The sequence below is a fragment of the Oryctolagus cuniculus genome, chromosome 6 (assembly GCF_964237555.1).
Source record: "Oryctolagus cuniculus chromosome 6, mOryCun1.1, whole genome shotgun sequence".
NCBI classification, from domain to species: domain Eukaryota; kingdom Metazoa; phylum Chordata; class Mammalia; order Lagomorpha; family Leporidae; genus Oryctolagus; species Oryctolagus cuniculus.
The window spans coordinates 28,209,285-28,224,574 of NC_091437.1; the positions used below are offsets into that span (position 1 = coordinate 28,209,285).

General features: G+C 50.9%; 3 protein-coding genes across 5 annotated transcripts; 1 reads left to right on the plus strand and 2 right to left on the minus strand.

Moving 5' to 3' along the window:
- Window positions 1-354: 354 nt before the first annotated feature.
- Window positions 355-2,104, plus strand: EIF4EBP3 (eukaryotic translation initiation factor 4E binding protein 3). Its single transcript, NM_001204114.2, has 3 exons — window positions 355-525; window positions 1,447-1,620; window positions 1,761-2,104. Exons 1-3 carry the CDS (start codon window positions 423-425, stop codon window positions 1,787-1,789), a joined length of 306 nt encoding a protein of 101 aa, NP_001191043.2. The 5' UTR covers window positions 355-422; the 3' UTR covers window positions 1,790-2,104.
- Window positions 2,105-2,906: 802 nt separating this feature from the next.
- Window positions 2,907-9,454, minus strand: SRA1 (steroid receptor RNA activator 1). The gene is made up of 5 exons (XM_051844300.2): window positions 8,701-9,454; window positions 8,424-8,549; window positions 4,219-4,421; window positions 3,472-3,580; window positions 2,907-3,313 (listed from the first exon to the last, which is right to left on the minus strand). The coding sequence occupies exons 1-5, from the start codon at window positions 8,759-8,761 to the stop codon at window positions 3,105-3,107; spliced, it is 708 nt and encodes a 235-aa protein (XP_051700260.1). The 5' UTR covers window positions 8,762-9,454; the 3' UTR covers window positions 2,907-3,104.
- On the minus strand, window positions 9,454-15,273 carry APBB3 (amyloid beta precursor protein binding family B member 3). Of its 3 annotated transcripts, XM_070076205.1 has the most exons (13): window positions 15,015-15,273; window positions 14,594-14,757; window positions 14,440-14,516; window positions 13,807-13,867; window positions 13,479-13,625; window positions 13,226-13,353; window positions 12,969-12,974; window positions 12,708-12,822; window positions 12,531-12,615; window positions 12,183-12,266; window positions 11,786-11,901; window positions 11,469-11,660; window positions 9,454-10,002 (listed from the first exon to the last, which is right to left on the minus strand). In XM_070076205.1, the coding sequence occupies exons 1-13, from the start codon at window positions 15,061-15,063 to the stop codon at window positions 9,766-9,768; spliced, it is 1,461 nt and encodes a 486-aa protein (XP_069932306.1). In that variant the 5' UTR covers window positions 15,064-15,273; the 3' UTR covers window positions 9,454-9,765. The 3 variants fall into 3 exon arrangements, with proteins under 3 accessions (XP_069932306.1, XP_051700258.1, XP_051700257.1); XM_051844298.2 differs by lacking the exon at window positions 12,969-12,974 and having other exon boundaries at window positions 13,807-13,864; window positions 15,015-15,201; XM_051844297.2 differs by lacking the exon at window positions 12,969-12,974 and having other exon boundaries at window positions 15,015-15,201.
- Window positions 15,274-15,290: the final 17 nt, after the last annotated feature.

A 15,290-nucleotide genomic window follows, 5' to 3' on the forward strand; every position in this document is an offset into this window, starting at 1 on the left:
AAAACACCTCCAAAGCTAGACTGTCTGACCTTTATTTTTAACTAAAGACCAAGCCCTCCTCGCCAGCTCCCTACTTTTCCTTAGCTGTGGTGGGAAGGTCAAAGGGCTAACAGTAAATAGCCCAGCTAATACAGCACTTTTAGGCTAGTTGGCCAACGCTGGCCCAGGAGTCACTGGCCACAGTTGCTAGGACTGAGGCTCACAACCCTTAAATGGTTTTGGCCCAGCAGGGACTTGCTCCCTGCCGGCTGGGGCGGGGCTTTCAGGTTGAGTGATGGCAGGTGTCCCGCCCTGGGCATGCCGTTGTCCTGATGTTGTTGCCTGTGGCCACAGGTACTTACTCAACTAGTCTGTCTCAGACTCAGTGCCGTGCTCCGTGCCCACAACACTAACTGGTCACCTTCCTGAACCTCCCGCTCTCTATGTCCACATCCACAAACTGTCCGATTCCTGAGGGCAGGGACTGGCTGCCCAGCTGCTACAGCACCACGCCACGGGGCACGCTATACGCCGCTACCCCAGGAGGTCAGCGGGCCAGGTCGACAAGCTGCCAGCAGACCAGTGTGTGTGAGCTGTCACGGGGTAGGGGTGGGGAGTTGTGTGTTTAGTACTGCAGTTCCCTCTGCAGGCTGCAGCTTTGAGGGAGGGTATTTGAAGCTGAGGCTTAGTTTCCATAAACCTCAAGTGATTTAACAATGCCTTGAGCCCAGCTTCCTGATAACTGGGCTATGATTCCTCTCTGGCTTGGATTCTGGGCACCTCAGGCAAACTCCGGGTCCTCCTGAAGGCCTTAGCAGAGAGCATCAGGTCTGGAAGCTGGGGGTAAAAGCTTCAAAGATGTGCAGTGGTTGTTTGGTTGGGCGAGCAGCCTGGGATCACAAGCTGCTGGGCTCCTGATCCCAGGGGTTGCTGCCACCTGGAGGCACAGGGGAGGGGTGAGACCTGGGCAGGGCCCTTTGGGAACACTGAGGGCCAAGACGAAGTTTCTGCAGGCTGAGGCTTACAGGAATTGGGAGAAGTCCAGATAAGAACAGCATGTCCCTGGGGCACTGAGTGAAACCCTTCATTTCTTAATCCAGCTGAAGCTGAATGGTCAAACAAGGAAGTTCTGGAGAGGTAGAGGAGCACCCTTAAGTGCCCAGGCTCTGTGTTTGGTGCTCTTCTTTGAGCCAAGACCTGAAGCTCCCCCAAACATAAAGCCCCTGCCCTGACCATCTGGAATGCCTCACTTGCTGTATGGTACTTACCACATCTGGGGTAGGCCCAAAAGTCTTTAAGTGAATGCTTCTTGTCAGCTGAGATCCTAGCATTGCAGAGCAGGTGGTCTTTGATACAAAGGGTAACATGGGCACATACCCCCTACCTCCATTCTCCAAAGCCTTTTGGGTCCCAGTGACGTCTGTACCCAGTCTCCTGACTCTTACCTGAGACCCTACCCCTTAACAGGCACCAGGACCATCTACGACCGAAAGTTCCTGCTGGAGTGCAAGAACTCACCCATTGCCCGGACACCCCCTTGCTGCCTCCCTCAGATTCCCGGGGTCACAACTCCTCCAACAGCCCCACCCTTCAAGCTAGAGGAGCTGAAGGAGCAGAAGGAGACAGAGGAAGAGATACTCGGTAAGGAAAGCAGGACCTAATATTAAGAAATGCCCCCAGCTCTTGAGTTCAGATGCCCTTGAAGTACAATGGGTATTGAACTCCAAGCGGGGTTTCTGCACAACCTGACCAGCAACGAGTCCTGCTTTTTCTCTCTCCAGATGACGCACAATTTGAAATGGACAACTAATCCAGTGCAGATGAACCCTGTGTGTGGAGTTATAGAGGGATCCCTCGTGCCGCTGCTGCCACCACCTCTTTCTGGGGTATCCAAAGGCCAGCTGGCCTCATCTGATCTGGAAGGGAGTGACTTGTTGCTTCTGGGCCTCTTAGTTAAGAGGCAGCTAGACCAGGGATAAGAGTGGGCAATTTGCCAAGCCCTTAGCTCTACTTTGTCTTTGGTCTGTAGGTACTCCGCCCAACCCCCATCCCTCTAAGCTTAGAGGCTGGGACTGTGGGATGGAGTATGTCACCTCTGTCTGCTTAGTAAACATTCAAAGAAATGTCTTGGCTCCAGTGTTCTCAATGCTGACATTCCTAACTGTCACCAGGTTCTTTCCCAGGTTCCATTAGGCCTACTGGCAACAATTAGAGCCAAGGAAGGTTCTGAGAGCAAACTACAAGAACTGCCAAGCCATAAACAGTAATAGCCTATGCTTGTCAAGAGCTGTTCCTGTCTTTCTAGGAAGCAGTCTTCATAGAACTGGGCCGCCTCTGACCTCCCTAATTCATTCCAAAGCTGAACGCTTGGAAAAGATTTGCTGTTCCCATCTATACAACCACCCTGGTTACTTCACACGCCTTTTCTGCTTCCTACCTATTAAGTACCAATCTCCCATTCCAACACTGAAAACCTGTACTCTCTCTTCTCACAGCACTGTGTCCAACTAAAACCTCTCTGGCCCCTTCCACCCAGGCTTGTTCTCAAAGGTTCAGAAGAAACTGTGGCACCCACATTGAAGCCCAAAATCAGATAGTACCTTCTTTGGCGAGTCAGAGTCCTAATCCCAAACCTCAGGAATCTGGTCTTTTTCTCTTCAGTGTACACTGCATAACCCCACTCGCTGATTCTTACTCTTGTAACACCAATATACCTCAAAGGGGGAGCAGTCTGAGTCTGTTCTCATGCTTAAATGAAATCAAAGTTGGGGCTGCTCCACAAAGGATGTCTGGTGAAAGAGGCAGGCACCAATCTGGTCTTGCCCAGTAAGGCCCTTTGTGATGAATGAACAGAGGTCTGCAGGGTCCACAGGGAGCAGGGCATTTGAGGACACCAGAGGGGACAGAATTCGCATAGGAAGGGCTCGTTTCCTACCCAAGGCCCACCACTGAGATGTTTTTATTAAAATGCATGTTCAGGTAACCCAGGTGGGACCCTTTTCCCATACAAGTGGGTCAGGCCCATGGGATGGTCTCCCTGGTGGTAAGAAGGAGCCAAGTGAGAGAAGTCCTCCCACACCAAGGCATTGGTGATGATGTGAAGTGAGTTCAGGGAACCAACAGGATTATGGAGCTTGTTGAAGGCCTGACATGGTCTCATTCTCGGTTGCAGCTGCTGATTTCTCTTCTTTGGCAGCCTCCTCTGAAGATAAACTCCTTTTTTCTGCAATTAATCTTTTAACTCCCACCATCCACTGACTGACTTCAGTCACATGGTCAACCATGAGTGAGCGGTGGATGTCATCTGCTGCATCCCACTGGCGGCTTGAAAGCTCTAAAGAGGAGACAGGGATTGAGCAAACTATGTGGGATAGAAGACAGACTTCATGCCTCCCATCCCAATCAGCCAAAATGTCAGCACCTGTTCCAGCTCAATCAGCCATGGCAAGACAAAACAAAACACTTAGGCTGTGTCAAAGAACCCACCCATACCTTGCACCAGCAGAGCCATCCTCTTCTTTACCGGCACTGACAGCTTCCCTCCAGCCCACTGTTCCCGTAGCAGTACCAGGCGTCGGCTGATGTCATCACATAGCTGCTTCTGAGAGACAGAATGCCCTTGGAGTCAGTGTTGCCAGACCAACAGAGAGGGAAGCTATCACTAGAAAAAGGACCTGCTTTCTCTGGCCCAGGAAATTTACATTTAGACCTTAGAATGTGGTTCTTTATCCAAAGGTTAGAGGCTCCCACTAAGAACCTAATAAAACCTATGGATTTCCTCCCCCTGCCAAAAACTGCATGTATGATTAAAATTTTTTAATTTCAGGGGTTTTTCAGGTCCCCAAAAATTCATTTGTTACTTTACAATTAAGAAAACTAAAAGCTGAAAAACTTGAAATTACTGCATTACTTCCACGTATCCCTTGCCTCCAGAGAATCTAGGGAAACACTATAGATAGGAAGTACCCAAGCATAGAATCAACAGTATGCTATGTATGGCCTAGAGGTACAGATTATCCGGTTGTTAATTGGTTCATTAATGGAAACTGAATTCTTACAGCCTCTTCCACTAATTGGTTTCTGGAAGTCCAGTGAACCCTTGAATCCTGTGTACATTTTTCTGGACAGAGCTTACCAGATTCTGCAGAAGTCTATAACTGAAAGAATGAAGAGCCCTTGTTTACAGGCGTCTGCCTATGGATGGGAACCCTCTGTACCACTTGGAATGCCAGGGCTTACCCTTGTGTGGCCATGACAGTCCTTCAGTGCCTGTTCCAAAGGTCTCAGCACATCCTCCAACAGGGCCTCAGGCTCAATGACTGGGGAACTTGTGGGCACCACACAAGAGGAAGGACAGCTCTCCACAGGTGGAGGCCCGGGAGCCTTACTCGGAGGTGGAGGCCCAACTGGGGGATGCCCCGGAGATAGCTCTGATGTGGGGACTGAAAGGTAAAGTAGGATCAAACAATACAGAATAAATTCACTGGCACAACTCATTCATACACACACAATGTATATTTATCAGGTCTCTATGCTAGACAATGTGGTAGGCACCACAGATGGTAAACCATCACAGATTATGTTCCTGACCTCAGAGAATTTATAATCTTAGAGGAGGGTAAATTACTAAATTATGTTACGTCATAAAAAAATAAAAATGATGTGATATGTGATGAAGAGAAACGGGGGACCTATCTAGACTAAATTTTCAAGGAAGACCTTCTGAGGTAACATTTAAGTTTATCCTGCTCACCTACTATGTGACTTTCAGCAAGTTATTTTTCCTCTGAGCTTGTGTTCTGCTTAAAATGGGCATATTACTGTAACAGCACTATTCCACAGGGTTGCAGTGAATATAAGGAATACAGGTAGAGCTGCTAGATTTGTGTATAGCAAAAAGTAATCACAAAGCTAGCTGGTTTTATTGAGAGCTAATGGAGGAGAGAGATGTCACTGTAAAAAACTGAAGGAATACGTACTAGATGAAGGGCAGTTCCCAAGAGGCAGGAAGACTTGTCAGGGGACAGAAATGAGGCTTCTGTGTCTGGAAATTATTAACCCTGAAGCAAGTTTTATCTGCTGTCACTGGAGAGGTAAGCAGGGATCCAGACCCTGCAGGGCCTTCAAGTTTTGTCTTGAGCCTAACAGTAACAGGAAGGCACTGAAGATTTATAAAAGCAGAGGGTGGTATGACCCGACTTACTGAAGACATGTGCTCTATGAAAAACTGATGAGAACAGGTCAGAAATGGAGGCAGGTACACCAGGTGAGTGGTTAATAAAGTAGCTCAGGAAAGAAGATGCTGTCCTGGAGTAGGCTGCAAGACTAGCTGATGGAAAATGGACTGGTCTGAGACTGATTTAGGAACAGACAGCAGTAGGACTTTGGTGGGGTGGAAGTAAGGAAGAGTAGTCAAGATTACTTGATTTCTGATTTTAATAATGCAAACCACTGGGAGAGAAAAAACCAAGAGTACTTTTAAGCATCGGCATCAACAAGGATGATTAATTTGTCAATCATTTGGTTTCTCGGGTATCTGAGCGCTTCACCTCCAGTGATCATGTTTGTCCCTCCTACTACCGCTTCTCATGCCCCTCTGCCTTATTCACAATGCACTATCACCTCGGAAGTCTGATCTCCCCTCCCTGCTCTTCCAGCCCAGCTACTCAGACTTCATGGTGTATAAAATCATTCCCTTATAAATTCTTTTGTCTCCTTTACGTCCTCCCACTGTACCACTTTTCTGGTTAAACCCAACTTGCCTGTACCTGGGAAGAAAAATACAACTATGTAGATAGTTATGCTACATGGCTACAGATTTTAGAATGTACTGAACACTGGGTAGTCCATTCTTCAGGACAACTATTTTCACATTTCCTCTAGACTTTCTACCTTCCCCTTTCTCTATTGTCTCTCTGCTTCCTCGTATTTATTAAGAGAATATGCCTCATATTTCATTGAGAAAAGAGTTCATTAAACAGGAACTCAATCATCTTCCCACCACCTGTTCTAATTCACCCGCATATGTGGTCACTTTCCTTCCTTCTATAATAGATGAAGGGGCCGGCGCTGTGGTGTTGCGAGTAAAGCCATGCTCCCTGTGGTGCCAGCCAGCATCCCATGTGGTTGCCAATTTGAGTCCCAGCTGCTCCATTGCCCATCCAGCTTCCTGCTAACATGCCTGGGGAAACAGTGGAAGATGGTCCAAGTTCTTGGGCCCCTGAACCCACATGGGAGACCTGGAAGAAGCTCCTGGCTCCTGGTTTCGGATCAGCCTAGCCCCAGCCACTGGGGAGTGAACTAGCAGATGGAAATCTATTTCTCCATCTCTCCCTCTCTAACTCTGCTTTTCAAATACAAAAATAAGCCTTTAAAAAAAAGAGAGAGAGAGAGAGAGACACGAATGGTTCCTGCTCCTGTTAAAAGCCATCTGTGCAGCTGTACTCTGCATCCCAGCCTCTCATCTTTGGGCTTTCCTCCAGCAGTTTTCCCTTTTCTCCTCCATCATCGGTACTCCCTCTCTACTGAATCATCCCATGAGTCAGCACAGATGCTGTAGTACATACAGTACTATCAGAAACAGCTCCCCTTCACTTTCTGCCCCATTTCTCATCTCTGCTTCACAGAACTTCTTCAATGAGCCATTCATAGTCACTCTGCTTCACACTGTCATCAGCCCGTTCCAGCTGCACAGAGACTGCTCTGTTAAGGTTACCAGTGATTGCGGGGTCCCTTGTCTATCCTACATGTCCACTCAGTAGCATTCTTCACTGTTGACTCATGACTTTATGACATCCCTAATCGGAGTGCCTGGGTTCCACTCCTAGTTCTAGGTCTTGATTCCAACTTCTTGCCGCTGTAAATCCTGGGAAACAGTGATAATGGCTCAAGTAACTGAGTCTCACCCACATGGGAGACCTGGAATGAGTTCCTCTTTCCCAGCTTCAGGCTGACCCAGCCCCAACCTTCTGTGGGCATTTGGGGAGTGAATCAGCTGATGGGAACTTGGTCTGTCTCTTTCAGCCTCAAAAGAAAGTTTTGTGTTTTTTTGTTTTAACTTGCCCATATTACTGTAGTATCCTATTAATTTACCTTTACATTGCCCCTAAAATCTCATTTTCCACAGAGCAGACACAGTGATCTTTTTAAGATGCAAATCAGGGACTGGCAATGTGGCGCAGCAACTTAGGCTGCTGCCTGTGATGCCAGCATCCCATATAGGCACTGGTTTGAGTCCCGGATGCTCCAATTCAGATCCAGCTCCCTGGAACAAAGCAGATGGCCAGAGTGCTTGGGTCCCTGCCATCCACATGGAAGACCTGGATGGAGTTCCAGACTCCTGGCTTCAGCCAGTGGCCATTTGAAGAGTAGAGTATGGATGCTGTCTTTACCCTTCTCACTGTAACTCTCCCTTTCAAATAAATAAATCTTCAAAAGGGGTAAAAAAAAAAAAAAAAAAAAAAAAAAAGACCTAAATCAGTTAGTGATTCCCATGTGGGGAGAGGCCTCCCCCCCCCCCCCCCCCCCGCCGAAGAAATGACTGGAGACATTTTTGGCTGTCATAACTGAGTGGGTACTACTGTTATCTACTGAGTAGAGGTCGGGTATCTTACAATGCACAGGACAGCCCTGCCCCCAGTACAAAGAATCACGTTGTCCTGAGGTTAAGAAACTCCATCTTCTATCATTCTGTGCAGCTTAAAAAATGACCCTGAGTTTCCTATCTAGGGGCAACAGCCCACTTACTGGTCTGAACAATTCTCTGCAGAAAAGGCACCCTTCTCTAAAGTTTTCAGCGGTTTCCTACTTTACAAAGATCAAAATGAAAATTCCTTATTCTGGTTTACAAAAATCACTATACTCTAGCACTGCATATTTTAGTTTCTCCAAACTTGCTGTCAACTCAGGGTCTTTGCACTAGCGTTTGCTTGCTTGGAATACTGCACCTCATCTTTGCATGCCTGGCTTCTAATCATGATTTCAGGCTGTCAGCCGGCTGCTCAGACACCTAATTTAGTTACCGAATCACTACTACATCTCCAACAGCGCTTGGCTCTTGGTGGGTGCTCAATAATACTGACTGAATTAATACCACGTTAAATCAAAGATGCTTATTACATATCTAAGTGAAGAAGCAGAACAAATACACCACTATGGGGTCGAGGAAGATTTAGGTCGGAAACAAAACTGGAAAATACTTTGGGAATAAAAACGATATTAAAACCCATAAGTCTGGACTGGACCACCCAAGATGAGTCCTTTAAAAAAAAAAAAGTGTTACTAACCTGAGCAGTAGCCATGGAGCTCAGAAAAGCGCCTGCCTGCCACCAACCCTTACTGGGGCTCCAAACTGCTTTTATGGAATTCTCGGAAACGCCCTTCAGAAAGGCTTACCCCTGGCACCGCCCATTCACTGCCGGTCTCCGCGCACAGAGCCCACGCACCTCTGGGGGATCCATCCTGCGGGGCTGCAACCCTCTTGGTGAGCGGCGTGCGCTTGGGTCCGCCAGTCTGGGTCTGCAGCCCGTAGGAGAACTGCGGGGGGTCGTTCCATCCACGCTCCTTGTTGCCTGGGGAGGAGACAGGACGTTTGAAGCCAGACGGAACTGCATCCGCAGTTTACACTGAGGCTGAGGAAGGCACAGGGTCCGCCAGCTACGGCGTTACCGCCCCCAGTCTGAGCCGGGGGCGAAGACCCAGCGCCCCGTCTCCCGCGCTCACCCGGCTTCACGTAGAGCTCCGCCATCTCCACTTCCGCACGGCCAGCGAGGCAACACGTCATTTCCGGGGCGGCAGCTCGCGGGCGCCGACTGTCTGGAACCCTTGCGGGTTGACGCTGTGGAGCCCTGTGCCAACTCCCTAAGGAACTCGAAATCTCCTGCAGTTAATGAGCCATCGGGGCCCCGGGCCCCGGGCACCAACGACGCTGTTTTCTCGGAGCCAATGCCGCAGGAGCCTTCATCCTCTCCGGAGCAAATCTCTCCCAGTTCTCTAAGAATTAAGTTCAAATCGCCAGAAAGCCCTGCCCCGCAAATGACTCTCTGATCTAGCCAGGTCAACTTCCAGGGGCCTCACCTCTGCCCACTGCCCTCAAAATCTCCACGTATTTCTGTAGGCGCAGTCACTAGTATTAATCTTCCCTCAGTAATCGGCTTAGACGTCAATTCTTGAGGAAGCCTTCGATAATGCCTCAAGACAGGTTAAGAGCTTCACCTGAGCTCCCACAAGCCTTGGCGATTTCCTCGTTGTACTACTTAATAGCTTCAATATTGTTTGATTTGTCTCCTCTCTAATAGCCCCATAAGGTGGGACTCCTGACTAGTGTGTCCCAGTGGCTAGTTTAGTGCCTGGAGCAAGTATAGTTGTTGAATGAAGTCAGATTTCCATCACACCAAGCACAGACAGCAAGAAACTCACTACATATAGGTTATTAGCCTCCCAACCCTGTCCCACGCCCAATATAGCCACACCTAGTGAGGTCACTGAAGGATTTTTATTTGCACTGATTTTGCTATAAAGTGTTGCTGAGGTAGAGCCAACTGTCAAGGGCTGGACAAGGGCAAGGAACACAAGGACCCAGAAAAAGGAAGCCAGGGGCCTCGACTGTGGTCCAGGGCCTCCCAGTCATCCATATAAACAATAGACGGGGAACAGAGGGTAGGCAAAGACAGGAGGGGCAGGCAGAGAAGGCTCCAAGAGGTAAGAGGCTGCAGGCCCCTGGGGAATGAAGGGGTCAAGAGTTGGGCATGGACCCAGAGCCTCCTTCCCCAGCCCTCCCAGGTCAATTTAGGACATATGGAGCAGAGAAGGTTTCAGCCTGAAGGCCTCAAGAAAAGAGAAGACACCCCGCTTTCGAGGTGCTGCTCCTGCACCCCCAACCCCTCCTTTGAGCAGGGGGAGTGGTGGGGGGCCTCCTGGGGAGTCCATGGAGCTGGTCCGCTTGAGCCGCAGGCGGGCACGGGCCTGAGCACCCCAGGCCTTGCCTCGAGCTGCAGAGGCCACAAGACACTTCTGGTACTGAACCTAGGGAGAAGGGGAATGTGAAGATCCAGCTACTTTCTGTCCCCTGAAAGCCTCTGCAGCACACAGAACTGGCCAAGACTTCTGTGATACAAGGCTGGTCGTTGGCCACAGCTGGAGTTCCCACAGCATTCCCAGGTAGCTCATTAACAAAAACATAAAATTCAACATTTACTGAGTACTTAAGAAGGGCTGGACACTGCGGTGAGTGTTTTGTACAATGCAGCTTAATCTGGTTATTTATGAGGTGTGTTTTCTCCATTTTACAAATGAGGACATAAGATTCAGAGAACAGATGAATGACTTTACCAAGGTCACACGGCCAGAAAGTGGTAGAATCAGCATTCAAACTCAGTGTTGTCACACTGCAGAGCCTACCACTTGGCTGCCTCTCTTCCATCTCTCAGTGGTGTAGACTGGTCCCTAGCAGGGCACATTCACTACTCACAGGGAGCATCTACAACCAACGCTCCAGTCCCACTGCAGCTGCACCAGTTATCTCCAGTCGGAACTAGTCAAAGGGGCTAACTGGCCTTTCTAGCCTCCTTGTGCCCTCCCAGTCTTTTATCCACCCTACACTGTAGTGAGTCATCCTAATCCACAAACATGACTTCACTGTCCCGCTGAATATTGTTCAATGGTTCCTAGGGCCTTGGGATAAAATACTCACTGTCCTGACCTATAAGGTCCTCTATGACCTGGTTTCTGCCATTCTTTTGGCCTTCATCTTCCACTCCATCCCTTGGCTCCCTTACATACTCTAACCCATTAAGATCTCTCTCACCTTCACAACTGAGGTTCTCTCTGCCTGGCACATCTGCCCCCCCCCAACCTGGTCTACTGTTTCCTTGGATCTTTAACTCCTATTGTCCATCACCTCTTAGAGGTAGCATTCCTGACCCCTGAAGGGGCCATCTCCTCCATCATCTCGTGTGTCCTTCTCTCTGGTCTGTCTCTGCAGCAGCTCAAGTATTTTATGAAGGCAAAAGCTGTGCTCTCCAGACCTGAATCCCGAGGGTCAAATATGAGGCCTGGTACCTGCAGGCACCATTTATTGAATGATGAGTGAACTAACAGAGTTTAGGTATCCCACACTCAAATGCCCATGGACGCCAGGCAATAACCTAAATGAGACCTGCAGGAAAGACAACGCCCTTCCTGTCATGTATAGCCTACACACAACTCCAGTGGCATGCTGAAACTTATCCATGTGAACCCAGTGTTGGAGCCCCTGATATTTTTTAAAAAGTGAGAATAACAATTACTATGTGAAATGTCCTACTAGTTTTTAAAGATTGGCAACTAAAGAAAATGTCCTAAAAACATAAGGGCCCAAATACTAGTGAACCAGAGTCAGCCCTGGGGTTACTGGTTTGTGATCTCCGGAGGGGCTGCCAGGCCTGAGTGTGACTCAACCACACAGAGCAGCCACAGGGCAATCCCACCTGCCTGTTCCCACCCCTACTCACCATACAGGCAGCCTGCACAGCTTCGGAGAGTCCCCCGGCATGGGGCTGGCACCAGAAGGCTGCACACTGGAAACTCTGATGGCCCAGGTCGGCGATGAGGCCGAAGGTGTGTGGGTCACGGCCAACACCAATGAAGGTCACGAGGCGCACAGGGCATTGCCACAGTGGTTCCTCCTCTGCACGGGCCTCTGCCTGCCCACACCAGGGCTAGTCACTGGCAAGCCGGATCCCCTGACCTCTTCCAGCAGCAAGCAATGACCCCTCAGCAGCCCTGCTCACCACCCCTCCTCCACCCTAAGTTCACCCTCTGCTGGTACCTGAATGGGATGTGCAGTCATGAGAGAATCAGATACACTGATCATGGCAGGCACCCAGGTGCTCCGGTCCCCCCGGACGGTGAGGGTACCAATGGCCTCGTTCAGCACGTCCATGCCTGGGGTGACATGCCCACAATGGTATCTCCCAGGTGTGAAGAAAGAAAGGATCAGTGGGCAATGCTTAAGACCCTCTTACTGACTTGGAATTCAGAGATGGGAAAGGGGTGGCTGAGGCTGGGCCTAGCATTCCACCCTAGGAAGACTGGTATTTGGCAGACCATGCATACAAGGCCCTGGGAGGACTCTGGGACATGGTGGTGGACCCCATGTCACCCACCTTCCTTTTGCATTACATAGCCCCATCCACACACCCCCCAATCCTGCCCTCAGTCCTCACCCATGGCTTTGGGGACTGGCAGGGTCCCAATGTACAGTGCCTCATACTTCTGAGCAGCCTGGCTCACCGCATCCAACAGCTCCACTGAAATATACACACCATGTTGGCCTGGGAGCTCTCCCAGTGACCTCGTTCCCCTTCCCGTGAGGGCCAGACCCAGACCAAAGCTGATGCTGGTAGAACAAAGCCCGTGGATGCTCTTCCAATTCAGGGCTTGGAATCCTGGGACCAGACACCTCAGAAGTCCAGTTCCAGACAAGTATTAAATAACAGAACCACACCCACTCCACCCCTGCATCTTTCACCAAAGCAGCCCAATGCTGCAACGTGGCACCCAGCTACCCATACCTTGCCGCGGTAGGTCTTCAGGAGAAATGGGGTCCAGGGAGCAGCAAGAGCCATCATTACTGACCCCTACTCGCTCTGACAGGATCTGAAATGCAGTGTAGCCATATACCACTCTGCCCCAGTACTTTGGAAACTTCAGCGCCTACCTACATTCCCTGCCCCACGCCTGGCTCTTACCTGGGCGCAGAGACCATGTAGGGCACTGGCAATGGCCTTGGCAGGGACATCACAGCGGAATACATGACATTTGAGCATACAGCTGTCTTTGTCACCCGCCACAAAAGCGAAGTCCCTGGCAGAGGCAGAGATGGGGCTGGGGTAGCTGGTTAGGGGCGAGGGTCAGTAGTGCCGGCAGTAGACTGGAGTCACGCCAGGGACATGGCACGGATAGAGTAGGGAGTTCAGGGGTAGGGCTTAGTGTACCTGGTGGTCACTCACCTGTCACTGTTCCAGAAGCATGTGGGAGCACAGGAGAGAATCAGCCCAGCCTCTTGGGCTCTCCCTAGTCTGTCCCTGCTGAGCGGGGCCCACCCTCCCCAACCAGGGCTTGACCAGGCAGGGGAGGCAGTGCTGGGTCCATGGCAGAGGATCTGTGTCCAGGGGTTCAAATACCAGGGAACAGCATCAGTGGGGAATCACAGCCTGCAGAGGGAGGGAGAAGCAGCTCTCGCTTGGGGGAATGCAGGAGTCCTCACCGACCCTTGGAGCTGCCCACGCCCCACACACGGATGTGCACCAGAGGCTGGCAGTGGATCAAACTGTGGTCCAGTGGATTCACCAGGCTCATAGCGTCCTTCTTCAGGATCATCAGCATGTTCTGGCCCTGCCAAAGGCAGAACCCAGCCCAGAGTTCAGATGAAGGTAGGTGTTCTAGTGGCAGGTAATTCAGGGGCAACTCCGTCTCCCGGGCGCTTGGGCTCAACCCTTTGTGGGAGCCAGACAGCTCACCTCGCCCCAGGCACTGTCTGGAGGCTGGCTGCGGCTGCGGGTCTGAGCCAGCTGCTGGATGCAGTTATTAACTGCAATACTGCTCTTCCCAGGGGCCAGGTCCTCTTCGGGTACCTCTACCCATCCCAGAGAGCGGACGGCAAAGCACTGACGGATTGGGGGAAGGGACAGGAGTACAGAGATGGGGCACAGCCGCAGGTGCAACAGGTTTCACACATTCAAACACACTGATAGTCCCTCCCTTCACATTTGATCACCTCTGCTCAGTCCTTTCCCACCCCCCGGAACCTCCCAATATCCGGGGCGAGCTCTTGGGTCCAGTCACTACCTTTGCTCCTGGCTCCAGGCTTTGGATGTAGGATTCTTCACCATACCAAGACAGAGGGCTACTGGAACAGACCATAACATGGGTAAGAGGAACACACTTCCTATCATAAGTGCACTGGTAAAACCCACACTATTTGATGACTACTTGGTGAGCACAGCACAGGGGACAGGAGTCAGAATACAGCACCACGGATATAAAGATCGGAATAGGATGGGACCCAAGCCATGCTAAACTTGCTTAACTTCAAGTGTGGCTTAGAATTTGTGGAGAAACTCAGGACACAGAAATAGAATTAAAAAGTCACAAGCATGCAGGGTCCATCATGTGGCCCCAAGCCCCAAACTAGAACAAGAGACTCTAGAATCAGGAACAGAACCACCACGCAGATCCTAAGATAACAGCCAAGATCTAGAACATGCTAGGTCAGGACTAAAACACTAAAAAGAGCAAAAAGCTCAGACAAGAGTTTAGCACACCGTGAAGAACATGGGACACAGCCAAGAACACAGAACAGAGCCCAAGACATGGGACAGAGTCCAGAACCTGGTCTGGAAATCAGACCGTGGGTCCAGCTGCATTTCTGAATGCCACAGAATCTTAAGTCTCTCATTTTGTCTGAGCTGTGTCCCTTACCTTCGGTCCAGTGAGCTCTCCAGGCTGGAGAAGGATCGTCCTTTCGGGGGGCGCAGTCCCCAAATCCTTTCCGACCCCTGTAGAGTGGAGATCAGTGTAATAGCAGGCCAACGTCCCGACATGGGCCCAAGTCCCCTCCTCGCGCTCCACCTACCTTGCCTGGGTCCTCTGCATCTCCTAATTCCCAGGTTGGGCGCTGCCACTGGGTGCTACCGCTGGGTACATGCCAATAATAAGTACCAGCAGCATCGCGGATTTTCCTCCAGCCAGGGGGCAGGCCTGGTTCCCCCTCCAGATTCTGGTCCCCCCACAAGTCATCTACAGAAACACGGGATGGAAGAGGGGGAGCATATTGTTCGTGAGTTCAGAATAACAGCCTGTCAGAACTCTCCCTCCGTTTCAAAGGCTGGAGGTCCAGAAGACATCGCGAGTAAAGATCAGGGCTCACTTGACACCTGGTCCTCACACCGAGACGTATCCCACTACCACCCTGACTTTGAGCCTCCGAAAAGCCTTTCCCGCTCCTTCGTCCCCCCTCAGCTCCTGGTCCTCCCACCCGGACCCTTCGTGCACACCGTCGCAGTTGACCAGAATGATGGCCAGCATGTAATCCTTGCCCAACATAGCCCCGGCCGCGGCCCCGCCGGCACTCCCAGCCCAGCGCGACCTCCGGAGCTGCTGCGCCGAGCAAGCCCAGCCTCTCTGCGCCGGAGACGGCCCTTCCAGCTGGCGCCGCACAGACACTGGGCGGGGAAGGGGCTGGTCCCGGGGGCGGGAAGGGGAGGGCCTGAGCAGCACCGCCCGCCGAGGGGTGGTGCGTGTAGCCTGGCGTGTGGATACCCGAGTGGGTG